Below are 27111 nucleotides of genomic sequence, written 5' to 3' on the forward strand. Positions count from 1 at the left end.
CTTGGAAAAGTGACAGGACAGGAATTTCTGGGTTGAAAAGGCTAACGTATCAAGTAACAATAACTCCATTTGTGTTCTAGTAACACATGCAACGTATGTGCATAAATACAATAATGTGTTATATTTACATTGTAATAAACTGCCAAAGAAATGTTTCAACTAACAGAAGAAAAACACTTAAATGTTTGAACTTTTTTTTTTTTTTTTAAATGGACCCCAGCATTTATTTGGACATGTAGCCTAAGTCATGCATGAATATATTTACATTATAGAACAAAAATATAAAAATAAGCTGCATTTATTTTAAAGGAAAATAGCACAAGCTCACTTTTCATTCAGGGTTAAAATGATAAAACAGTGGATATACTGTTTCAAAATGAAGACAAAATATAGTCATGAAGTGGGTGATAGTTGATAGCAAAAACGAAAAATCTGTCATAATTCACTCACCCTATGACTTTCTTTGTTCTGTAGAACATAAACAATATTTTGTAGAATTTTGTTAAGCAGTTTCAGTTCCTATTGATTTCCATTGTAATTTTTGTCCATATATTTGTCCGTAAGTCAATGGGAACTGAAACAGTTTGGTAACCAGAATTCTTCAAAATATCTTTTATATTCTGCATAAGAAGGAATCTCATACAGGTTTGGAACGACATAAGGGTGATTAAATGATGACAGAATTTTCTTTTTTTTTGGTCAACTATCCCTTTAATGAAAAATGATCATCCTGAATGTGATGAACTACACAAATGTAGTTACTCTTGAAGTTTATAATCTGATACAATCTAATACACTGAAATTCAGAAGTCTGGAAACATTAATGTTTTTGAAAGTAGTCTCTTAATCTCACTGAGGCGGCATTTATTTGATCAAAAATACTGTAAAAAAGTAATAATGTGAAATATTATTACAATTTAAATGAACTTGTTTCTGTTGTAATATATTTTAAAATGTCATTTATTCCTGGGATGACAAAGCTGAATTTTCTGTTTTTTTTAACAGTATTTTTAATCAAATAAATGCAGCCTTGAGAAAGAAACTACTTTCAAAAACATAAAAAAACTTTAATGTTTCCAAACTTTTGATTGGCACAGTGCTTCCAAATATTTGTTGGAGGCCACCGTATGTGCACATCAGGAAAATTCATTTATAAAAATATTTTATAACAACAAACCCACTTTAGATCTTTGAGATTTAATGGAAATAAGTCAATGCAAAATGCACATATATCAATGCAAATATATTTTACTTATTTTTCCATCTTCTAAAACTACCAACAATCACTTGTTTAAAATGATCACTTTAAAGGTGAACTAAATTGTTGGTGTAGCAAGAAATTATTTTATGCCTACTGATACCCATCAAGTTGGACACCGCATCACTTTAGTTGATGCCACTGTAAAATATTCACAGGCATATTTGATAAAGTTATTCAGCAACCGGAAGTGAGCAGGTTAGCCAGATGTGATAAGTATTCATCTGATCATGTGATTTCAAAATTAAGGCTACCATGTAGTGGGACCCACTGATATGACTGGGGTCTTCATGTCATGTAAGTGTACATTATTATAAAAATATTTGTGAAATGAGCTATGGTTTCTTAAGGTATAAAACATTTTTAAAAGAAAAAAATAAATAAAAATACTTAGTGCACCTTTAAAATGATTTTATACATGCTTGTCCTGTAAACGTGCCAAAACTTGAAAACTACAGGGGTTGGACAATGAAACTGAAACACTGGCCAATATAGAGTTGGAGGTTTCATGTCTGTATATGCAGCCAATCTTCACTGATTCCACATTCCATCAGTAAGAGCAGAGAGAAGGTTGAATCAGCAGAGCACAGCTGTACATAAAATATTGCAATACACAACATAACGGGAGACATATCAGAGATCAAAAGAGGCAGATTGTTGGTGCGCGTCTCGCTGCCTCATCTGTGACCAGGACAGCAAGTCTTTGTGGTGAATCGATAGCTGTGGGATCCAGGGTACATCCAGCAGGAGTAACTGTTGACGCAAGAGGAAGCTGTCTGAAAGGATTGTCCAGGTACAACCCAGATTGTCTCCAAAACAACATAAAACCACAGCTGCCCAACTCACTGCATAATTAAATGTGCACCTCGACTCTCCTGGTTCCACCAAAACTGTTTGTCTGGAGCTTCACAGAGTCAATATTCATGGACGGGCTGCTATAGCCAAACCTTTGGTCACTCGTGCCAATGCCAAAAGTTGGTTTCATTGGTGCAGGCAGAGGAAATCTTGGGCTGTGGACAATGTGAAACATGTATTGTTCTCTGATGAGTCCTTGAGAGTTACGGTGTGGAGAAGCTTAACACCCAGTCTGTTGCTGCCCAGAGTGAAGAACTGGGTGGATCAGGGTCAGTGATGGTTTGGGCTGCGATATCATGGCATTCCCTACTGTGCTTGATGGACGCATCACTGCCAAGGACTGCCGAACCATTCTGAAGGACCGTGTGCACCTAATGCTTAAAAACACTGTACCCTGAAGGGGGTGCCGTGCATCAGCATGATAATGCACCAACACACACAGCAAGACTTGTGACAGAATGGTTTGATGAACATGAAAGTGAAGTTGAACATCTCCAATGGCCTGCACAGTCACCAGATCTAAATATTTTGAGCCACTTTGAGGAATTTTGGAGGAGATAGTCAGAAAACGTTTTCAGCATCACATAGTGACCTGTCCACTGTTCTAGAAGAGGAATGGCTCAAAATCCCTCTGGCCACTGTGAAGGACTTGTGTCTGTCATTCCTAAGATGAACTGATGCTGTATTAGCTGCAAAAGGAGTATAATAATTACTGTGGTCTAAAACCAGGTGTTTCACTTTCATCGTCCAATCCCAGTATATTATTACAACATTTACATTACAAAAATACAATATGTAAGACATGAAATGATGATAGCGCAGTTAAACTGCAGTTGATATAAATTAAGTCAATGTTAAATTAGAAAACAACAACATTGGGCCATAAAACTAAACTGTATATTTGTATAAAACATAAAAAGCATGTGAATTTGATCACATATACTCACAAACACATCTTTAAACAGACCTTGAAATTTTGAGACGCCAACACAAACACAAAAGGGAAACTTCAAAAGTGTCCTCTAAAATAGGATTTTTTTTCTTTTTCTAACAACAATAAAAAAATGACTAACATTTTAAATACAATTTTTAAAAACATGTCAGAGATTAAGAATGTCCATTGATCAGAAAAAGTTAAAAAAAACAACTCTGGTCCTCTGTTTGGTGCTTCTAGGAATATGTCCAAATGTAACCCAGTCTCTTGTAAGTGCCTTTTAAGAGATTCATAGTCCAGGCATTATGTAAGCGATGTTGTCCAAAGTGTTTGACTGCAAAGAAAAAGTAGGTGAGGGTCAGGAGAAGAGTTGAAATCATAAACTGTGCATTTGAATCGCAAATAAGAAGCTTTTGTAAACATTTTGTAGAAAACAAGTGAATTGTTCGGGACACCATAATAAAAAACTGCAATGTGTGAAAGTGTGTCTCACCAGGACGTTGCGTGGACAGCCGTTGAGCTGGGGAACTTGTGCTGTCAGGCAGGTTAATGGACCAAGAGCACATAAAATAGAGTCCAGCAGAACCGAAAGACTGCCAGACACCGCCACCATCCCCTGCAGGACGAACAGAGACGTTTATGAAGATAATCTACACTGATGAGACAAAACATTATGAACACATGCCTAATATGGCTTAGTCCTCTGTGTGTTGCCAAAATAGCACCGGACCGCTGAGGCATGGACTCTACAAGACCCCTTGAAGGTGTCCTGTGGTATTTGACACCAAGACCTTAACAGCAGGTCCTTCAAGTCCTGTAGGTCGTGAGGTGGATCAAACTGGTTGGTCCAGCACATCTTACAGATTATCCTGCTGAAAGAGCCACTTCCACCAGGGAACCCCAGTGTCATGAAGGGGTGTACCTGGTCTGCAATAATGTTTAGCTTGGTGTCGCGTGTCAAATTTACGTCCACATGATTGGCCGGACTCAGGGTTTCCCAGCAGAACGTTGTCCAGAGCGTCACACTCCCTCCATTGGCTTGACATCGTCGTCCCACAGTGCATCACTTTCCCATCACAGCCGTCCACATGATGTAAAAGAAAACAGGACTCATCGGACCAGGCGACCTTCTTCCACTGCAGATACTCGCGTGCCCATTGTAGGTGCTTTCGAAGGTGGACAAGGGCCATCATGGGCTCTGATTGGTCAGAGTCTACGCAGCAGAGTGTGTTGTGACACATTCCTCCCATGACCATCCTTAAATGTTGTGTGCCACTGTACACCTTCTGTTGGCTCAGCCCAGACGGGACAGCGTTCATTGCCCTCGTGCACTGATGAGTCTTGGGCGTCTAACACCCTGTCTCTGGTTTGAGGTTCGTCCCTTCTCGAACTCTGCTGATAAACCCTCATCACTGCTGACCGAGAGCGACACACAAGCATCACATAGTAACCTGTCCACTGTTCTAGAAGAGGAATGGCTCAAAATCCCCCTGGCCACTGTGAAGGACTTGTGTCTGTCATTCCTAAGATGAACTGATGCTGTATTAGCTGCAAAAGGAGGCTCTCCGTTTCAGAGATACTCTGAGCCAATCGCCTTGCCAGAACAGTTTGGCCCGTGTCAAAGTCGCTCAGATCTTTATTCCTGCCCATTTCTCCTGCATCCAACATGTTGATTACGAGAACTGATTGTTTGCTTTCTATCTAATCTACCCAGATCTCAATGTGTGTCCTTGTTACGAGATGATCAACGATATTCGCTTCACTTGTGACTGCTCATAATGTTTTGGCTCATCAGTGTATATGTGGAAAGCCTTCTAAAAGGGACATTTTTGTGATACAAACCTCCGTTTCCTGAAGTCGGTGTCCAATCAGAGACAGCGACTCGCCCAACAGCTGCAGGTGAGCTGCTGCATCTATGGGGTCCACATCAGGCACCCGCACCGGAGACAACGACATACCCAGAGACGAGCGGCCCTGAGGGGCCAATCCTGCTCCTAAACTCACACCTTTACTGGAGCCTGAGACAAGCAGATACACGGGTACTAAAGAAAGGGCTCAAGAAATATGTCGATACATGAGAAAAAATGAAATGTGTAAGATAGTTAACTGAGAAACAGCTTTGGTCTCACCTTTACTTTTACTGTCTGAGGTTGTTAAGGTTTTCCGCTTGACCGTCATAGCTTCAGCTTTATTCTGCTTGTGCTGGAGATATTGAGCTTTCTGTCTCCAAACCTTCAGTGTCAGAAAGAGGGCAGAAAGAGAGGATATGCAACACTGTCCCACATCTGACGGAAATTACAAAACGCTGCCATTAAGTGTTTAAAGCCAACATGAAACGACCCATTTTACTTGTTATTTCCTTGCTACTTTCAGTTTTGTTATTGTTAACTAAAACTATTAGAAATGGTTTTCGGTAATTGAAATAAAGCTGAAATAAAATGTAAATACTAGATGAAAAATATTGCCTGTTTTGCAAAATGAAATAAAGAAGTTTAAGCTGATGTACTAAAATTAATTAAAATAAAATAAAATAAGTTAAAGCTAAATATAAATAATAATAAAAAATGACAAAAGCACATTCAATTACTAAAACTTAAAATAAAAGAAATTTCAACAAAAAATCTAAAAATAAGCTCATTCAAAATATTAATAAACTATTAATAGCATATAAATAATACTAAAATTACTCTGGCCTCTTTATGAGCATTAACTAGCATTACATATATATATATATATATATATATATATATATATATATATTGACAAATTATACATAATCCATTACAATAGCCTAAAACAATGACAAAATTAGTTAACATTAACCAGTGGAAAAGGAAAGTCATTTGAGAAATGAAGCAAGTTACATTTTGATAAAAGATACTAAAAGACACAATAATACACACAATGCACAATAACAACAAGTCATTTATTTTATTTGAAATCTATAAAGTAAAGGTAAAAGGTGCTGACCAGTTTGTCTTTTTCAGGCAGCTGTTTCCACACCTCTGCGAGTTTCTTACTCAGCTCCCCAAAGACTGAGGCGGAAAAAGAACAAATATTCAACCAATCACGAAACAGCACAGATGATTGACAGATCAGGTGCAGAGAACAACAGAACTCACCTAATCCAGGCTGCTCTGCGTTGATATTGACCCTGTACTCTTTACAGAACACCTGATAGGCTGTCATGTTCTTCTTCTTCGGCTGACGGGATGAATGACAGAACATTAAAATGACTGCAAAAATCAAACCTCAAGGTGTTTAAACCGGTTCAAGAAAGAGATTTAATTGACCTTGTCCTTGTCATGTTTCTCTTTCTCCTTTTCCTCCTTCTTCTTCTTCTTCTCACCCATCAGTTCAATGCTTTGATGGTGATGGGATGAGGTGGGTGGAGCCATTGCGTACATGCCACCAGAAGTGCTGTGATTGGATGAGCTGTGAGAATGGGAGTGGCTTCTAGACTGATCACCTGATTAGCAGAGAGAGACAAGTTTAATTCAGTAAAATCAGATTCAGTGTAACCACAGTAAAATGAAAAACAACAATCCATCGGTTTTAGCTTTAAGGCAAGACACAAAAACATTCACTGCATCTGAAATCACAACTGTCTGAGTAGGCACTACATTTGAATTTGAATTTACTTCGCAACCGTTAAAAAAGTCTGTTCTGTATAGTATGAATATGGGTATTATGAATGAAATCTGTTATGTAGTTACTGTCACGTGACCTACCAGCGTCACTTCACTGTCATTCATAAATATTCTCCCATGGCCTCATGGGATAGTAACGTGGTCCATCGTATGCACACTTCAGAATCTCGCCGGAAGAAGTAGGTCATGTTTTTACACCTACTGTTTTTCGCATACTATGCATTTGGACATACTTCTCTGTTGGCGTACTGCTTTTCGCATACTATATAGTAGGGAAGTATGTGATTTCGGACACAGCAATTGTTTATCATGCACTGTTAAATGTTTAGATTTTGGGCTATCATAACATGTTTTAGACTTCAAAACATCAATAATACACTTTTAAGTGTTTATTTTATTACACGTTATCTATTTGCATCTGAGGATTTTAATTACAATACACATCTTTTAAAGGCCATTTTCTCAAAATGAGTTTTTTCTCATGCACTGAGCCAGAAATCTCCAGCATTTACATATATATATATATATATATATATATATATATATATATATATATATATATATATATATATATACACAGTGAGGAAAATAAGTATTTGAACACCCTGCTATTTTGCAAGTTCTCCCACTTGGAAATCATGGAGGGGTCTGAAATTGTCATCGTAGGTGCATGTCCACTGTGAGAGACATAATCTAAAAAAAAAAAATCCAGAAATCACAATATATGATTTTTTAACTATTTATTTGTATGATACAGCTGCAAATAAGTATTTGAACACCTGAGAAAATCAATGTTAATATTTGGTACAGTAGCCTTTGTTTGCAATTACAGAGGTCGAACATTTCCTGTAGTTTTTCACCAGGTTTGCACACACTGCAGGAGGGATTTTGGCCCACTCCTCCACACAGATCTTCTCTAGATCAGTCAGGTTTCTGGGCTGTCGCTGAGAAACACGGAGTTTGAGCTCCCTCCAAAGATTCTCTATTGGGTTTAGGTCTGGAGACTGGCTAGGCCACGCCAGAACCTTGATATGCTTCTTACAGAGCCACTCCTTGGTTATCCTGGCTGTGTGCTTCGGGTCATTGTCATGTTGGAAGACCCAGCCTCGACCCATCTTCAATGCTCTAACTGAGGGAAGGAGGTTGTTCCCCAAAATCTCGCAATACATGGCCCCGGTCATCCTCTCCTTAATACAGTGCAGTCGCCCTGTCCCATGTGCAGAAAAACACCCCCAAAGCATGATGCTACCACCCCCATGCTTCACAGTAGGGATGGTGTTCTTGGGATGGTACTCATCATTCTTCTTCCTCCAAACACGTTTAGTGGAATTATGACCAAAAAGTTCTATTTTGGTCTCATCTGACCACATGACTTTCTCCCATGACTCCTCTGGATCATCCAAATGGTCATTGGCAAACTTAAGACGGGCCTTGACATGTGCTGGTTTAAGCAGGGGAACCTTCCGTGCCATGCATGATTTCAAACCATGACGTCTTAGTGTATTACCAACAGTAACCTTGGAAACGGTGGTCCCAGCTCTTTTCAGGTCATTGACCAGCTCCTCCCGTGTAGTTCTGGGCTGATTTCTCACCTTTCTTAGGATCATTGAGACCCAACGAGGTGAGATCTTGCATGGAGCCCCAGTCTGAGGGAGATTGAGTCATGTTTAGCTTTTTCCATTTTCTAATGATTGCTCCAACAGTGGACCTTTTTTCACCAAGCTGCTTGGCAATTTCCCCGTAGCCCTTTCCAGCCTTGTGGAGGTGTACAATTTTGTTTCTAGTGTCTTTGGACAGCTCTTTGGTCTTGGCCATGTTAGTAGTTGGATTCTTACTGATTGTATGGGGTGGACAGGTGTCTTTATGCAGCTAACGACGTCAAACAGGTGCATCTAATTTAGGATAATAAATGGAGTGGAGGTGGACATTTTAAAAGCAGACTAACAGGTCTTTGAGGGTCAGAATTCTAGCTGATAGACAGGTGTTCAAATACTTATTTGCAGCTGTATCATACAAATAAATCACATATTGTGATTTCTGGATTTTTTTTTTAGATTATGTCTCTCACAGTGGACATGCACCTACGATGACAATTTCAGACCCCTCCATGATTTCCAAGTGGGAGAACTTGCAAAATAGCAGGGTGTTCAAATACTTATTTTCCTCACTGTATATACACTCACCTAAAGGATTATTAGGAACACCTGTTCAATTTCTCATTAATTAAAGCGTGGCACGGTTGTTGGTGCCAGACGGGCCGGTCTGAGTATTTCACAATCTGCTCAGTTACTGGGATTTTCACGCACAACCATTTCTAGGGTTTACAATGAATGGTGTGAAAAGGGAAAAACATCCAGTATGCGGCAGTCCTGTGGGCGAAAATGCCTTGTTGATGCTAGAGGTCAGAGGAGAATGGGCCGACTGATTCAAGCTGATAGAAGAGCAACTTTGACTGAAATAACCGTTACCTCGTTACAACCGAGGTATGCAGAAAAGCATTTGTGAAGCTACAACACGCACAACCTTGAGGCGGATGGGCTACAACAGCAGAAGACCCCACCGGGTACCACTCATCTCCACTACAAATAGGAAAAAGAGGCTACAATTTGCACGAGCTCACCAAAATTGGACAGTTGAAGACTGGAAAAATGTTGCCTGGTCTGATGAGTCTCGATTTCTGTTGAGACATTCAGATGGTAGAGTCAGAATTTGGCATAAACAGAATGAGAACATGGATCCATCATGCCTTGTTACCACTGTGCAGGCTGGTGGTGGTGGTGTAATGGTGTGGGGGATGTTTTCTTGGCATACTTTAGGCCCCTTAGTGCCAATTGGGCATCGTTTAAATGCCACAGCCTACCTGAGCATTGTTTCTGACCATGTCCATCCCTTTATGACCACCATGTACCCATCCTCTGATGGCTACTTCCAGCAGGATAATGCACTGTGGCGAGGGGGGCGTGGTTTTGCGAAGTCTGTAGCGGGAGAGAAAGGAGGGGGCCGATCGGTGAGTAAGTAGGTCAAGTGCAAAATGATGAACACCTGTGTCTGATTGCAGTGATTGGCGTGGAGAGACCGGATATAAGCCAGCATGCGGGAGGAGATGAGAGAGAGAGTTGGACTGGAACCTCACACGTATGCTGTTGTCTTTGAGTGGAAGCCGTCTTTGTTGTTTGTATTTTGTTATTGCTGTGCGTGGCACGGTGAATGCGCTACGTGCGCCCCTTTTGTTTATTTGTTTTCTTTTATAATAAAGTGTGAGTGTTTCAGTCACGCCGACCCCTGTCTTCTTCCTTCCTTGCAAATACAACTTTGAACCTCGTTACACTGGTGCCGAAACCCGGGAAGGAAGAAGATCGCCGCCGCCATGCAGACTCCGCCAGGTACGCCATTTGCGGACATCATTCAATCGCTCGCTGGTCTTCACCAGGAGCAACATCAACATCTGCTGGCCATAAAGGAGGAGCAGGACAAACGGTTCGAGGCGCTCCTCCGAGGCCAGCATGAAGACCGCGAGCTGTTCCGGAGCTGGATAGACCGGGAGGTTAGGGCCGTCCCCCCATCAGGCAAAGACTCGTCCTCGCCGATACCTCTCAATAAAATGGGTCCCCAGGATGATCCGGAGGCATTCCTGGAGCTATTTGAGAGGTCGGCTGAGGACCGGGGATGGCCCTCGACGGACTGGCCAATGCGGCTGATACCCCTGCTGTCAGGAGAGGCGCAGGTAGCCGCGCACCAACTGCCAGTCCAGAATCTCCTGGTCTATCAGGATCTCAAGCGGGCCATTCTTCAGCGGGTTGGCTGGACTCCGGAACAACATCGGCAGAGGTTCAGGACACTGAACCTCGAGGAGTCTGGTCGACCCTTCATCATGGCCCAACAGCTCCGGGACTCATGCCGCAAGTGGCTGATGGCCGACGAAAGCGACGTCGAGGAAATCATCGACCGTGTGGTGCTGGAGCAGTTCGTGGCGCGGTTGCCAGGACAGACCGCGCAGTGGGTCCAGTGCCACCGCCCGACGTCGCTGAACCAGGCCATCCAGCTGGCGGAGGACCAAATGGTGGCGTGCCCAGGGGTCGGCGAACCCCTACCATCCGCTTCTCTCTCTCTCTCTCTCTCTCTAACCCCCCCCCCTAAGCCCTCTCCCCTTCCCAGGTACCGGGGGAATCTGCCGCCGAGGCCCGCTCCAAGGTGGAGGACAGGGGGATCCGCGGAGCCAGGATCTTTCCCCAGGCCTCTTCCCCGGGGAGGGGGCCCATCGAGGGGGGGACTCTCTCCCGCTACAGACTTCGCAAAACTACGCCCCCCTCGCCACATGCACCATGTCACAAAGCTCGAATCATTTCAAATTGGTTTCTTGAACATGACAATGAGTTCACTGTACTAAAATGGCCCCCACAGTCACCAGATCTCAACCCAATAGAGCACACATCTTTGGGATGTGGTGGAATGGGAGCTTTGTGTCCTGGATGTGCATCCCACAAATCTCCATCAACTGCAAGATGCTATCCTATCAATATGGGCCAACATTTCTAAAGAATGCTTTCAGCACCTTGTTGAATCAATGCCACGTAGAATTAAGGCAGTTCTGAAGGCGAAAGGGGGTCAAACACAGTATTAGTATGGTGTTCCTAATAATCCTTTAGGTGAGTGTATATATATATATATATAATGTCTTTAAGGTTTCCACAGAGGGTTTGTTCATATTTTATTTGCCTAAATTTATTCTTCAAAACATGGTGGAAATGTTTTTTTTTCTTTTTCTGGCTGTTGACAGTGTTTTCAGATGTATGGAGTAATAAAAAGAAATAAAAACCTTTTGACTCTAATATGTCAACATAATGAAACAAGAAGTTTGAACCTGGCTTTATCCAGTGTTCAGATTTCTCTTCTGGACATTTATGCAAGTTAGAGCAAATTTAATTAACGCATTAACGCTTAGTTCTTTTGGTCCGGACCAAAAAATACGATTTTGAGATAGAGCTTTTAACTCATGAAGAGCTTATTAAATGTGTAAAGGAGTCAAAACAGAGGCAGGAATCCCTCCGTCACACACAAATGAAGATCTGCAGTGAGGAGACGTGGTTCTGATGCCTGTAGTGAACTCTGATGAGCATTCGGTCCTTTTTAGGGACGCATCTTGTGACATCACGTCCTGTTTTTGGTTCGTTTAGTTGTCTTTGGTCCGTGTTTTGTTAATATTTCATTCGAACCGCACCAGAGTTCGTCTGAAAGCAGACCGAGACACATCTTTTCTGGTCTCGGTCCGTTTGTTTGGTGCGCACCAGGGTTCAGATGGCAGCGTTCATACTTATTCAAATGAACCGCACTAACAGAGCAATCGCACCAGTTCGTTTTAATCAAACCAAACATGCCAAGTGTGAACACACCCTTAAACACAACATTTCAGAAAACTTGTAATACAAAAAATGGTTGCAGTTCTTAATGTAATCGATCATCGATCTAATCAACCAACTATATATTAGTTAAATGTTTTACCCAATTCACCTGGGGTGTCTTGCCTTAAAGAAATGTGTCTCACCTGGACAGCTTTTCTTCCCTCCACTTCCTTTGCTGTGTTTCTTCTCCCTGGATCCTTTCTCTCTGTCTCGCTCTCTATCCTTTTTCTTTTTGCTCTTCTTGCTCTTTTTCTTCTTTTTTGAAAGATGTGTGTACGAGTCGTCAATCACCAGCTCGCCGGCCTCTAGTTCTCCTCCCGAAGATGAGCTGTCTCCTCCCATGCCTCCGTAATGACCTGATGAATACCAACAGAAAAATGATTGGTTAGTGTCTGTGAGGGTTTCATTTCTTTGTTTTTTAGAGCTTTTGGACAATTGGATGTTGAAAGTTTGTAATTATTCAGACACCATAAGTAAAGATTGACCAGTATTGACTTTTTATGACTGATACCGACACAGATTATGTTTCAGTTAAAGAAAAATAGATTCAGCAAAAAAATATATATATATGTTTTTTCAATATACAATATTAAAATATATTACTTTTTTATTTTCTTTAAATAAAAATTACTAATATTGTTGATATTTATGCCATTATATTTATATGTTGTTGTTATTCATCTAAATCTAAACCAAGGCTGCATTTATTTGATCAATCATTCAGTAAAAACACTAACAAATGTGAAATATTATTACAATTTAAAATAGCTGTTTTCTATTTTAATATATTTTAAAATGTAATTTATTCCTGTGATATCAAAGCTGAATTTTCAGCATCATTACTCCAGTCTTCAGTGTCACATGAAATCATGTGTCACAGTGTCCTTCAGAAATCATTATAATATGATGATTTGGTGCTCAATAAACATTTATTATTATTATCAATGTTCAAAAGAGTGATAATTTTTGTGTGATTAATAGAAAGTTCAAAATATGTTTTTACTGTCACTTTTGATCAATTTAATGCAATCTTGCTGAATAAAAGAATGTTTCTTTTTTCAAAAACAAATCTTACTGACCCAAAACTTTTAATCAGTAGTGTATATCTTTGTTTTAGATATTAAAACTTTATTTCTCTAAACTTTATTATTATTATTTGTTATTATTCAATTATTATTATTAAATATCATTTTATTTAATGAAACAATACATTGAATAAGTTACTATACATGTGAATACAGTTATTGGGTGCTTTGCTTTAAAGATCCACCAATGTCATGTATCAGTAGACCCAATATTACTCGAAAACTCATATTAAAGAACAGTTTAAACTGAAAAGTGTAATTCCCCACTCACCCACGACCTCCACCTCTTTCCCCACTACAGGCAGCGGCTCTCGGCTGTGCTGCTTTTTCTTGGGTGGCTTCGGCATCATTTTGTCTTTGTCTTTCTCCTTCTTCATCCCTCCTTTCTTCGAGCTAGAGGACGAATGATGACCTGCCACACCTGAAGAGGAAGAAGAATGGACCGGGAAGGAGAATCCCTCGTTCGTCCCGACACCTTCGTTCTTCTCTTTTGAAGAAAGGATGAGCTTCATCTTCAGCCCTTCAGCTTCACAGAGCGTCAGCGGCTCTCCTTTTCCAGCTCCTCCATGGAACAGCAGTGACTTCGAGGAGGAGGAATGCTTTTTAGACGAGGACGAGCCGGGCGGACGCGAGTGCGAAAAGGAGTGGCTGCTCTTAGAGCCGCTGTCCTGTTTGCGGTCTTTGGAGGAGTGCGAGGAGGCGTGGGGAGGGTAGGAGGGTTTTTTGTAGAAGTGCGGGGTGGGGTCGGTGCCCGTGGCCAGCGGGGAGGTAATGGCCTCCAGGAGGCCCATGGCTGTGTCTGTGGAGTGGGACGAGGAGGAGAGGGAGGGCGAGTGATCTGAAGACTTGCGCTTCTTCTTGTGGGGCGGCTGACCAGAGCTGTGATGGTCTGTGGGGAGAGTTTAGAAACTATTTTAAAGCTGCATTATATTGTTATTGAGCAAGTTCACAAGACATCAGTGTTCAAAACTGTCCTCTTAGCTTACCCCGATTCGTAACGTAAGCTCGAATTTGAGCTATAAGACACGTGCATTTCTATTTCGCTTATCGATTCCTGTGTGAGCATTTTAATATGACTTTAAAGGGATACTCCACTTTTTTTTGGCAATAGGCTCATTTTACAACTCCCCCAGAGTTAAACAGTTGAGTTTTACCGTTTTCGAATCCATTCAGCCGATCTCCGGGTCTGGCGGTACCACTTTTAGCATAGCTTAGCATAGATCATTGAATCGGACAGGACCATTAGCATCTCTCTCAAAAAAATGACAAAGTTGACAAAAATGAAAGTTTTGATATTTTTCCTATTTAAAACTTGACTCTTCTGTAGTTACATCGTGTACTAAGACCGACGGAAAATGTAAAGTTGCGATTTTCTAGGCTGATATGGCTAGGAACTATACTCTCATTCCTCACCCAAAGTTTCTTGATTATTATGCAGGAATGAGAGTATAGTTCCTAGCCATATCAGCCTAGAAAATCACAACTTTTCATTTTCCGTCGGTCTTAGTACACGATGTAACTACAGAAGAGTCAAGTTTTAAATAGGAAAAATATCGAAACTCTTTGGTCATTTTTTTGAGAGATGCTAATGGTCCGGTCCGATTCAATGATCTATGCTAAGCTATGCTAAAAGTGGTACCGCCAGACCCGGAGATCGGCTGAATGGATTCGAAAACGGTAAAACTCAACTGTTTAACTCTGGAGGAGTTGTAAAATGAGCCTATTTCCAAAAAAAGTGGAGTATCCCTTTAAACCATTCAAGTGCAAGAAGACCCGTGCGCTGTTTTCTGTGCTGCACACACGTACGCACAGAAGGCCTAATATTCCTGCTGCCGTCTTTACAATAACATTAATCAAACAACAAAAGACAAAGCTGTTCTTGACTGAATAACTTTTGTAACTATATCTGTAATGTATATTTTATTTATAAAGTACAGTGATATTTTACATTTGATTACAGTTTCTGTTCCTGAATTCTTTTTTTCTAATATTAGGAATCGTTAAGAATCGGAATCCATATACAATGACAGATCCGCTCTGATGTGGCGATCACAGATTCATCTGCGCAGAGGAGCAGTGCCGAAGCACAACCCACGTAAAAAACTAAAAACTAAAATAATAGTAATAACAACTCCACATTTAATTTGCAATTTTATGTTTCAAACAGAGATGGCAATAGAGAGGCAAAAAATCAGCACTGGAGCTTTAAGTATTTGAATTAGAAAAAGTACTAACAGTGATCATAGGCGGCGGCGCCGATCGAGCACCCACAGAAAAACACAAGATATTAACCAATCAAAAAATAGATCGAGATTCGGGATCTCTCTGATTGGTGGATCCTACATTGGGTCCCAGCGGGTCAAGAAACTGACACAAAAGCATGTGCTTTCTGTTTTTGCACAATGATAAATTGAATTCAAAGTAATTAACTCCAAAATCATCAGGTATATCAGCGAGAGAGCGACTCGCAACAAAACTCTTGGAAAGAATGTGTTTTTGCTTGGTTGGTAATGTATTTGCAGTCCATGTGTTTCTACTCACGAGAGATTAATTCATCAAGTACCTCGGTACGCAAGTTTTCATCAAGTATGTAAAAGTATTCATCAAGTATTCATACGGAAACAGAAATCTGAACCTATGGCAGTGATAATAGTAAATTTGTTAATAATTTTATAAAATGATTAAAATGGTATACATAGTTATTATATATAATAATGATTAATATTTAATGTAATTTAAAAATGATTTAACAACAAACAATATATATATATAATATCAGATTATTCATATAATTTAACTTATAAAAAGCAGCTAAATATAAAAATATGTACAATAATAGAGAAACAAAAATATAAAATTTTAACGTAATATAAAAATAAAAAAGGAATAAAATTGACTATTTCACCCAATTTTTGTGTTGGCTGTTTATTTTTTTGTGCTTAGAAAACAAATATTCTAACGTAAGACTACTGGAATCAATGAACAACATTCAACGTAGTGCACTATTTGCATTGTACACATGAAAAGCAATTTAACTGAGTAGCAGCCCATGAAGAATGTTTTAATAATGTTTCTGTAGCTTTAGAGGCTCGATTTCATTTAGAATGCTCCCTTAGAAAGTAACATCCTAGCAAGAAGCTCTGGAACACTTTTAATTTGGGATATGTTGGAACAGAGCTAATGCTGCCTTATAAAACAAGACAAAACTCCTCACCTCTGTGATAGTAGTCATCGCTCAAGTGCTTCTTTTTTTTCTTGTGAGAATCTCCTCCTAATAGGAAAAGGTCAGAATCCTAAAAAGACAACAGTGCATGTTGAAACAGGCATGATATGTACCACAAAGATAATGTTAGTGAGGAAACAATCCACATATGGTTACTGATCTAATACTAGAGCTACAATGGGAATGCTCTTGAGTAGGGATGCTCTGATCAGGGTTTTACAAACGATACAATTACTGATAATTGTTCTCTAAATCGGCATACGGATTCCCAATTATTGAAAGGTACGTTATGTAACTTGGTTGGTGATTTAGCTGCTCAATGTTCACCTTTCTCGCTCGTTGTGACAACTAACCTTTCCACTCACACACCATACACACATCAAAGTAACCGGAGCAACTTGCAGAGAAAAACCATCCAGCCCGGTCTAAAATATAAACTTATAATAGACTTACCATAGTGAATCAGGGTAAGACAAAACGTGTTTTGGAATAAGGATTGATGATGTATTCATGACTCATTATTTAAATGTTGTTAATTTTGAACAAAAAAAAGTTACATAGTGTAACTTTAAAGCTACAATATGTACAATTTTTGTAATAAAATATCCAAAAATCACTTGCACAGTGTGATATTTCCTGCAGTTGTGTACTTACAATATCCCAAAAGTTCCCAAAGATTTTTAATTTCAGAGAAATTCCAATTTTAAATAATGGCTCGTCCCTGTCGCCCTGTCCCACTTGTTGCCTGTCAATGACGTAATATCCGCGTTATCCCTGGTTTCCACTCGTACTGCCATAGTAACAACTGCGTTACGTCTAGCGGCACGCTCACGCTGTTTAAAAACACATTAAAAACATCAATGTATTCACTCATCCATAAACATTATTAGATCCATCAGCATGATGGCAAGTTCCATAATTCGGTTTATGCGTCATCAACATATGCCTTTGTTATTGTAAGAGGTTAGCGAGCCCTAGCGGAGAAAAAAAATACATATTGTAGCTTTAATGAAATAAACAAAAATATACATTTTAAAAAAGACATTTTTAAGAGGCTTGATAAAAATAAGTAGGCTTACACAAAATATTATCTATATTAAAATACATAACATTACGCAACTACCACTTTCAAGCCCCAGAAAGGTAGTAAAGGCATCATAAAAGTATCTCCAACGCACGTTCATGAGAGTGATGCGTGTTGTGTTGACGCGAGAGCAGATGTTATTGCGTGAATGCGTGTTGGAGACTAGTATTTTGAAAATAAAGTGATAAATCGTGTTTTTTTGTGCAAACAAAGCACTCAAGTCGCTTAATACAACTAAGGATAAACCACTGGAGTCACAGTGGTCATCAGTTTCATGATCTCCTCTCACTACCTTTCTGGGGTTTGAAAGTGGTAGTTGCATAGACTGTCAATGGAGGGACAGAAAGCTCTCAGATTTAATTGAAAATACCTTCATTTGTGTTCTGAAGATGAACGAAAGTCTTCCAGGTTTGGAACGACATGATGGTGAGTAATTAATGACAGAATTTTAAATTTTGGGTGAACTAACCCTTTAATAAGGGGAAACAGATGCTACTGTTATGGGAGTTGTTTAATATAGATCTGTGAATTGTATCCCACTTTGTAACCAACATTATTATTATTTATAATAATAGACTTACCCTTGAGGAAGACTGAGGCAGCACATACATTTTTCATCTTTTCTCGACACTTTTAATACTATCACGCAGGTGATGACAGGAAGTGATGCTGAGGGCATCACTTAATAGAAATAGAAAATAGAAATCTTTTCGTCAGTTTATGTGATCAGACAAGTAGCGAGATGAGTCATAGGAAGTGAGTATCAGCCGAGTGATCGCAGCATCCCTAAGCAAGAGTCAATGACAAGTACCCTGAGAGGGAAAAACACAGGTCCAAATCCTTCTCAGGCCAGATGTCATATCTACCTAGGTAACATAACATCAAGTCGCGTGTTTTATTAATATCATTAGAATCTACAAACAGGCAACACAGTTACAGAACATATATACTGGTAAAATCAATGGACGGCAATAATTCTTGTCAATATGATGCAACTTGATGTTGGATGTCACCGTAACTCCCTGCTGTTACCTTGTGGTGTTTCTTGGAGGTTTTGAGCACCTGCGCTGCGATTTCTTCTTCCTCTCTCAACAGATCTTTATACGAGCGCCTCTTCTCTCTTTGGCTGCGACCAGCAACAAGACCGACCTCTCCTTCCATTCCCGAAATATCTACAAGAAATGCAGTTTCGCAGAAGGTTTTCAATGGACATGTTTGAGTGTATTAACATGCTTTTGTCTGACAATCATTACCCATCATTCCTTTCTTCTTTATCTCCTCAAAGGCCATAGTCATTCTTGGTTCTTCAGGTGGGACTGGTCAGTCTTGTGACTCTAATGCACAAAAACAGATTAAAATCATCAAGCTCAGTCAAAAAAACACTCTTGATTAGAACAAAGTATTTAAAGAACAAACTATCTTCAAAGACCTTTCCAGCTTAGGTAACTAATAATTCTGTTTCTTGCACTTGCGCTTCGGTATGTACTAGTTATCTGTACTACTTTGTTACAGCCAAATCTCAAACTGTAGAATTGTTTTGCATGAAATTTGATTATAAATATTGTATTTTTCGGTTGGTCTAATACTTGTATTCTTATCTACCACTTTTAGAAATATCCAAGTCTTTTAGCAATAAAAGTGTATTTATTACACAATATATCACTTTTGTCACTGACAGACAAAAGACAGAACAGGTAATATTTTGATATGAAACAAATTCTCAGCTTTCAAATTTTGTAAATTTTATTATGAAATTCAAACAATGCAATTTTGGCGCTCTTAAAGAGACAGTTCATCCAAAAATGAAAAATTCTGTCATCATTTACTCACCCTCAAGTTGATCCAAACCTTTATGCTTTTCACAAAAGAAGATATTATGAAGAATATGGGTAACCAAACAGATGATGGGCACCCATTGACTTCCATAGTATGGCGAAAGAAAATACTAAGGAAGTCAATGATGCCCCACAACTGTTACAAAAATTATTCATAATATCTTCTTTTGTGTTCAGCAGTAGAATGAAATTCATACAGGTTTGCAACAACTTGAGGGTGAGTAAATGAGGACAGAATTGTCATTTTTGGGTGAACTGTCCCTTTAATGTGGCGTGACAGATAGACAGACCTGCTGTTCAAGTGGCACCTGAAGCATCCATTTTACTACTATTTACAGCACAAAATAAACATGAATGAACATCAGAGGGTATGTTGAAAAATCCAGTAGGCCTACAACTTACTGAATGTATCAAGTCTCGTGTAAGCGCTCAATCAGTGTTTCAACTGCGGATAAAACAATGTCATAACATTTACCTCAGAAAAGCTATTCAGCATCCATGAACTGTAATTCAATCTCGATACAAATCCCATCCCTAATTCTCACTCCAAGATGAACTCAAAAGTTGGCAGCCCTGATTTTATACTAAAAGATCGTTAACACTTTATTTAGTCTTTGTTACACAAGTTACATGTAGTTACTATAGTAATAGCTGCATAATTTCAAAATGTAACTAACCCTAAACCAAACCAAACCCTAATCCTACCCTAACCCTATAGTAAGAACATGTAGTTAATTAATATTGCTCAGTATAATTACACTGTAACAGGGACACCTTAAAATAAAGTGTAACCAAGATAATTTGATTATGGACAAAAAGCCACAAAAGTTTGCAATTACTATACAAATAAAACTGAATTCAATAATATGATGCTTAACATATTAAAAATGTAAAACCAAAGAAATGAAATGAACTAATACTGGAAAAACTATGGGGAAAAAACAGAACTCGTTACAAAAACAGTTCTTCGTCTTCTGATTACGATAAAAGGTTTCTTCTAATATAATAATGTTGCATGCAGAAGTGTTAGACAACTCTGAAGATGTGCTTCTGCTAGAAGCACACACACTCATTAGTGACAGATCAGACTCAGCAACACACATCAGCTTTCCTCCAGCCGCAAGTTTAGTCAAGCTTCCAGTGACATTCGCCGGAATCCCAACAACACGAACGAGAAGATCTGCCTCCCACAACACTCATTATTGCACATTTCCCGCCTACTTTTGAAGAAATGCACACTCACACACCCCCTTCCCCTCGCTTCATCAGGATCCAGCGCTTCCCTGTTTCGGCTCAAGTGTATTCGGGCAGCTGCGGACGTGTCGCGCGTCTCTGACGGATCGCCCAGCGCGCGCAGAGCCGCGGCTGCGGTGCACATAGGCCGGTATCGGGTTACAACTCGATCAACGGAGCGTTCTCACCATGCAATTTTATGGGGTTTTTCAGTACTGCAAAAATGGCACGGAATGCATGCAAGTTATATGCAGAAATAAGACATTTTGTGCAAAAATCTGCAAAATATTACCTCGGGTTGGATGTGGGTTTAGTTGGCGCGCGACGCCATCTTTGATGGGAGTCAACAACAAAGCAGCCAAAGATGAGGAGGAGGGACTTTGAGACCAGAGAGTGTATCACAACATGAAAGCCCTCAAACCAAAAAAACTGACAATAAAAGTATGAAATAGCGATATTTACTATATAAAAGCGATATGCAAATTCACAGCTTATACTTTAGTGTTCATTTTGTTACATCATTGCATCAAAGACAGAGTACACATACACTCTTGACATTATGTAATTTATTTGGCTGTCTTTCAAATAGATATACAGTAAACAGTGACATAATACGCTACCATAAAGGCATAACAGAAAGGAATTGTTCCAGGAACAAAAATAAAAGGCAATTCATCATGTTCTCAGTTGAATTTAAATAAACGGAATTACACAGTTGTGTTATACATTTAGGCATGTCATCATATATAAATAGTTTCTCCTATTTTCTAAGCAAAAGCCACAGGTGTCCCATCCTCTCACGTCTTTTCTTCCATCCATCTCTACCTGTCTCCTATATTCTGCATCTGAATACTGAGAGACGTGAAGCTGGCCAGCAGGTCCGTCACCTCGTCCACCTGCGGATCACATTTAAGAATTACAACGTCCCAAAGATACAATGATATCAAAGACAGAGAACGGTACTTAAAAGGATTTAGCAGATGCACAATATATCAGCACCTTATTGGTTTAGATTTTTTTTTAAATGTGTTGCATAACAATATTATTATTACAAGCTATTTTATATTTATTTTTTTCATTTTTACAAATTAGAATAGTTATAACATCACCGATTTGTCAGTTATCGGCCAGAACATGAAAACAGAACGCTGACTTCTGAGTACATGCGCTCTACAGCTTGATCTTAGATGTGTGTGAGGAGCTGTACCTGCTTTCTGGTGCGGGTGTTCTGCAGCTGGTTTGAGATGTGCTCTAGTTTCTCTCTCTCCTCACTCTGCCCCATTATATTCAGATATGCCCGCAGCATTTGAATGATCTACAGACATATTCAGAGATCATTGGTTCATCTTCCAATACAGCACATATACAAGAATGTACAGTACAACAGGAGCCTAGTATAATATATTATTATATAATGTACATATTAGAAACCTTAGTCTGGCTCATTAATATTAATTAACATTGTGTTTGCCATGTAGCTATTACAATTACATTTATGCATTCGGCAGAAGCTTTTACCCAAAGCGACATCCATAGTAGACAGTAAGACTTCGCAATATGGCTTAGTACCACAATCAAATGTGATTTTGGTATATAAATATATGTGCTGTGCAGTGCCAGTCCTCCCTATAAGCAAATTATGCAAGGTACATAGGGCCCCCGAACCACCTTGCCCCTTGCTCTCAAAGATTCTTTAAGTAGCATATCACTTTATAATGTAAACATATTTTTTATAACATGCAAATAGAAATGTGGATTCAACTTTAGCGGAGTCAAGTGGAAACTTCTTTTCTAATACTTAATGATTTATATTTATTTAATAACTGTTTTGGACTCGGACATCATGCAGTGTGGCATATGCGTCTTGGTTCAGGAAAAAAAGAAAGAAAATGTGCCAAGAATGAAGTACGTAAGAATTTAAAATGTTACAAAAATGCATATTTAGCCTTGACAAGCCAATAAATTCATAAAACAACAATGCTCAAATCCAGATCTCCAGGTTCAATATTAGTCAACTGTGTTTCGTTAGAAACACCCCATGATGAAATGTAATTTTCAGTTTGTGTCAGTATACATCAATAATCAAAACGTTCTTGTGCATGGTTTAATGTATAAGAAAAACACATTCCTGTTCAATCATGCAAGCTGTACTGTGAGTTCTGTCAAGCGCTTTAAAAGCAATGCTTATTAGTCTAAAGTTAGTACATTCAGATAATTACTGATGTATTTACATATGTTTACTTAAGCTTTCTTGGGTAAACTATATTTATCATGCTTTAGTTTAGTTATTGTATCACGATTTTGTCCCAGAAGTGTAGGAGCGGCACTGGAGAAGCAAAGCACTGTGATCTGGTGTTTTCAGCGTCTCAGAGCGGTTCAGTTCTTCGTAAATGCTTCACTTTAAGGGCTCCCTGCGTTTTGAAAATTAAGAAATTTAACACAGCAATAAATATTAGTTCTGAAACGTTACAGTTGTAATGTAAAATAAAACTATATTATTTTCATTAGATACATGTTTTTTTATATATATTTCAGTGAAATATTACAATAGTAATTTTTTTTTAGTAATAATAATTATTATTATAACTACTATTTTTTTCATAGCCATATTGATATATAATTAAACATTTTGGCTATATTGTGCATCCCTACAAACAAGCAGAGCAAACCAAGTTATGACAGTCACTATTTAAATGTTTATAATTATTTCAAAAAACCAATTGGAGTACAAACATTTTGTCATTTTAAATGTTATTACAAAAATGTGTAATTTACAGGTTTGTATACAATAATAATTTTAACTTTTAAAATTATAGTAATGTGCCAACTGACTGTGTAGTTTACCGCATTAGTTGAGAGACATTCTTTTGTCCTTGCCACGTAATGTTCCCGATGTATATTTAAATGAATCGAAATCGCACTGAATCGTAACATTTGTGTCAATACCCAGCCCTAGCATTAAGTACATCAGACATGTGTTAATAACCTGTGTGACCTCTCCTCTGAGGGTTTCTAGACTACGGGAGTCTCCCTCTTGTAAGATGTTGAGCTTTGAACGGGCAAGATGAAGAGGAGTCCTTCCAGCACGGTCCAGAGCATCAACACGGGCACCTGAGGGAACGTTCATAATGTAAATTTATTACGAATCTGTTAAGATATATCAGAAAGATCTCGGATGAATAAGATTTAGATCCATTGGTTTTTCCGTCATAGATAATCAATCGTACCTCCTCGCAGTAAGGTAGTGATGACAGGCACATGGTTGGTGCAGGCAGCTGTAAAAGGCAATTTAAGTCACAGTAAGCTTATTAGAATATAGATATAATTATACATAATAATGCAAATAAATATGTGACCAAACTAATTTGCTATTGCACATTCTTACCCAGATGCAGAGGTGTGTTTCCGAGGCTGTCTCTCTGGTTTGGGTCAGCACCATAACTCAGCAACAGCTGAACTACATTATTAAAAGTGGAGATGGAAAGAGAAAATGGAAAATGTTTAAAGAGGACCTATTATGATCTTTTACAAAGTCTTAATTTTGTTTTAGGGGTCTATTAGAATAGATTTTCATGCTTCCATCCACATTCTATACATCACCTCTCTTTCAAATGTGCTCTGATTGGTCGACTGGACCAGAGTGTTGTGATTGGCCAACTGCTTCGAGTGTCTTTCCGAAATGCCACGCCCCTTACCATTACAGTGAGTTTTAACACACTAAACCAGGTCTTGCCCCTTTTATCTTGTGTATGCCTTGGGCAGGAATGATTTAAAGCTACACTGTGCAGGATTTTCTCCCATCTAGCAGTGAAATTGTTTATGACTACCAACTGAGTATTACTTTCTAGCCCCTCCCATTCCGAGGGCGTTTTAACTCCTACGGTGGCCGTATTATTTCAAATCTGCCGGCAGTCGCGAGTAATCTCCCCCTCGCATTCGTCACGGTGCCACTGAGTGTAAAAACGCGAAAGGCGAAGCTTGAATTTCCAGGTATGTCCCTCTTTGGCTAATGTATTTTCAAGATGGAGGCGCAACATGGCTGCCGCCATTCGAGCGACTCGCTCGTATGTATTATAAATGGCAGATTCTACGCTTACGAGAATACTTGATTACTTGCTAGAAGTAATTACACATTAATGAGCACATATCATTTTGAAAGAACAAAGTGTTTTTTGCTAAGAATCAACAAAAGAAATGACACAGTGTAAACTGCTGTTCAAACGTTATCTTGGTAAATTTGATTGCGATCAAATATTCATTATCTCTACTCTCCATAATTAAGGTAGTTGGTACATTACCAGTTATACCATTAACTAATATCATTTACGTCTCTGCGAGAATTGGTTGATATACCAAGGGAGGCTAGCTTCTCTAAGGAGAGACAGAAAGCTCTCAGATTTCATCAAAAAGATCTTCATTTGTGTTTCGAAGATGAACAAAAGTCTTACGGGTTTGGAACGACATGAGGGTGAGTAAATGATGACATCATTTAAAATTTTGGTTGAACAAACCCTTTAATATCAATCAGTTTTGTCTTATCTTACCAATACTCTCGTTTCCATTGCAGGAAGAGAAGTGTAAGGCCGTCCTGCCCTTGTCATCAGCAGCACAAGGATCAGTATCATCTTCCAGCAATCTACGAACTAGAAGGGAAAAAAAGGGAAGAGACTTTAATTTCACTGTAGATCAAATCTTAGCATCAAGTGTGTCCACTACTGTCACGCTGATGATTCTCACCCGTGTCAATATCATTGGAGTTGGCAGCTTCTCTGAGCCTCTTCACAGCTTGAAGGAGAAAACGATACAGAACTGGTTAACAGAACAGATCACGGTTAAGACAACTGAATATATTAATAAAAACAATCTGTTTTGACGATCAACACGTTCACAAAAATCACACAAATTAGGATTTTAAACACTAGCTAATTACACAATGAAAAATACAAACATCACAGAAAATAAAACAGCTTATATATATATATATATATATATATATATATACACACACACACACACGCATGCAGTACCGGTCAAACATTTGGAAACATTAATATATTTAATGTTTTTGAAAGAGATCTCTTATGCTCATCAAGCCTGCATTTCTATTTTAAATAAATTCTGTTCTTTTTTAAGTTTTTATTCATCAAAAAAAAAAAAAAGTAATGGCAGGTTATAAAAAATATATATTAAGCAGCTAAAATTGTTTCCAACATTGAGAATCAAATCGGCATATTAGAATGATCTCTGAAGGATAATGCGACACTGAAAACTGGAGTAAGGATTCTGAAAATTCATCTTTGCGTCACAGAATTAAATTATATTTTAAAGTATATTAAAATAGAAAACCATTATTTTACATAGTAAAAAATATTTCACAATATTCTGCGTTTTTTCTGTATTTTTAAATGCAGCCCTGATGAGCATTCCTGTTCCTTCCTGTTACCTATTTGTGTGGTACAACATGGTCTAATAATTAACCAACATTTACATAGTAGGCTATACATATATAGCACCAAGAAAAAAATATATCTTTATTATTAGATAAGATGTAACAATTGTAATGTGTTATTTTGTGACATTTCTGTTCATGTACACACACACACACACACCATACAGGTCTTTTCCAATGGGCCCTATTTTCCTCCGGGCTCTTCCAAGCCGCCTCACTCTGCTCGATGTGATCTTGCCCGGTGAACTCCGTCCCGCCTGTAGCAGTTCACCGGGCTTCCACAACAGGTGCAGGTACCGGAGGTCCGTGTCCGCGGACGGTCGGGTTCGGTTGAGTCTCAGTGCGCTCAGCGTGTCCAGCCGCGAGATACTGAACCCGACCGCACCTGCAGCAGCCTCCATCGGCCTCTCACCCTCGCTTCTCTCGGGGTCTCTCACTGCAGGCCCGGTCGCTACCGTGTACTCGCCCTCCGAACTGGACCGCTCGCCGTCCGAGGCAGCGGCAACAAGTGGGCTCGACACGTCCATGTCAATAAGGCGTTTACTCGACTAATGTCAGCATGTACCAACAGAATGTAACTGTATCTGTTGCACAAATCTAACGCAACATTGTCGCACAAGCGCTATTCTTCAAGACTGCATTTCAAGCGAGGTTTTTTAAATAAAAAAACAGAGCTGCTTTTGCGTTCATAGCGATTTAATATTGTGCGGTCGAATATGAATCGTTCCGTGTTCTAAAAAGCAGTGAACTATGAGCCCAATTGAGCCAAAATGGCGCAGTTTCAATGTTTTGCGCTTGTTTTTTAGTAAAACACGCCCGCATTGCTTGGTCTGCATTCATCGTGACCTAGATAGCCAATCAGCATCGATGTTGTTAAGGGACTCGTCCGTTCAGAGAACGTATGGTGGTAGCGTAATGAATACGGACTTGATTTCCATAAAAGGTGATTTCCCACTTATTATATTTTATAAAAGCAAAGAATAGGGGTTTGAATTAAAATAATAAGTAATACACATTTAAATAATTAAATGTTTATTAAAATATTTCAAATTCAGGAATTGTACATGCCTAGCTCTCATCCTACAACCTACATTCATGAAACAATC

General features: G+C 39.0%; 2 protein-coding genes across 5 annotated transcripts; both read right to left on the minus strand.

Moving 5' to 3' along the window:
• Positions 1–1230: 1230 nt before the first annotated feature.
• Positions 1231–20917, minus strand: hmgxb4a (HMG box domain containing 4a). Of its 4 annotated transcripts, none has more exons than XM_084125525.1 (13): positions 20849–20916; positions 18742–18822; positions 18551–18660; positions 16396–16474; positions 13453–14070; positions 12240–12452; positions 6341–6516; positions 6170–6251; positions 6018–6082; positions 5177–5279; positions 4890–5065; positions 3541–3663; positions 1231–3381 (listed from the first exon to the last, which is right to left on the minus strand). In XM_084125525.1, exons 2-13 carry the CDS (start codon positions 18782–18784, stop codon positions 3337–3339), a joined length of 1833 nt encoding a protein of 610 aa, XP_083981651.1. In that variant the 5' UTR covers positions 18785–18822; positions 20849–20916; the 3' UTR covers positions 1231–3336. The 4 variants fall into 4 exon arrangements, with proteins under 4 accessions (XP_083981651.1, XP_083981650.1, XP_083981648.1 ...); XM_084125524.1 differs by having other exon boundaries at positions 18521–18660; XM_084125522.1 differs by having other exon boundaries at positions 6018–6251; positions 18521–18660; positions 20849–20917.
• A 185-nt stretch (positions 20918–21102) lies between these two features.
• Positions 21103–26853, minus strand: ankrd54 (ankyrin repeat domain 54). Its single transcript, XM_084087193.1, has 8 exons — positions 26166–26853; positions 25294–25341; positions 25101–25199; positions 23942–24013; positions 23784–23831; positions 23543–23667; positions 21764–21871; positions 21103–21452 (listed from the first exon to the last, which is right to left on the minus strand). Exons 1-8 carry the CDS (start codon positions 26530–26532, stop codon positions 21378–21380), a joined length of 942 nt encoding a protein of 313 aa, XP_083943319.1. The 5' UTR covers positions 26533–26853; the 3' UTR covers positions 21103–21377.
• Positions 26854–27111: the final 258 nt, after the last annotated feature.

Source organism: Abramis brama, assembly GCF_963993115.1.
Source record: "Abramis brama genome assembly, chromosome: 1".
In the NCBI taxonomy this organism is placed as follows: domain Eukaryota; kingdom Metazoa; phylum Chordata; class Actinopteri; order Cypriniformes; family Leuciscidae; genus Abramis; species Abramis brama.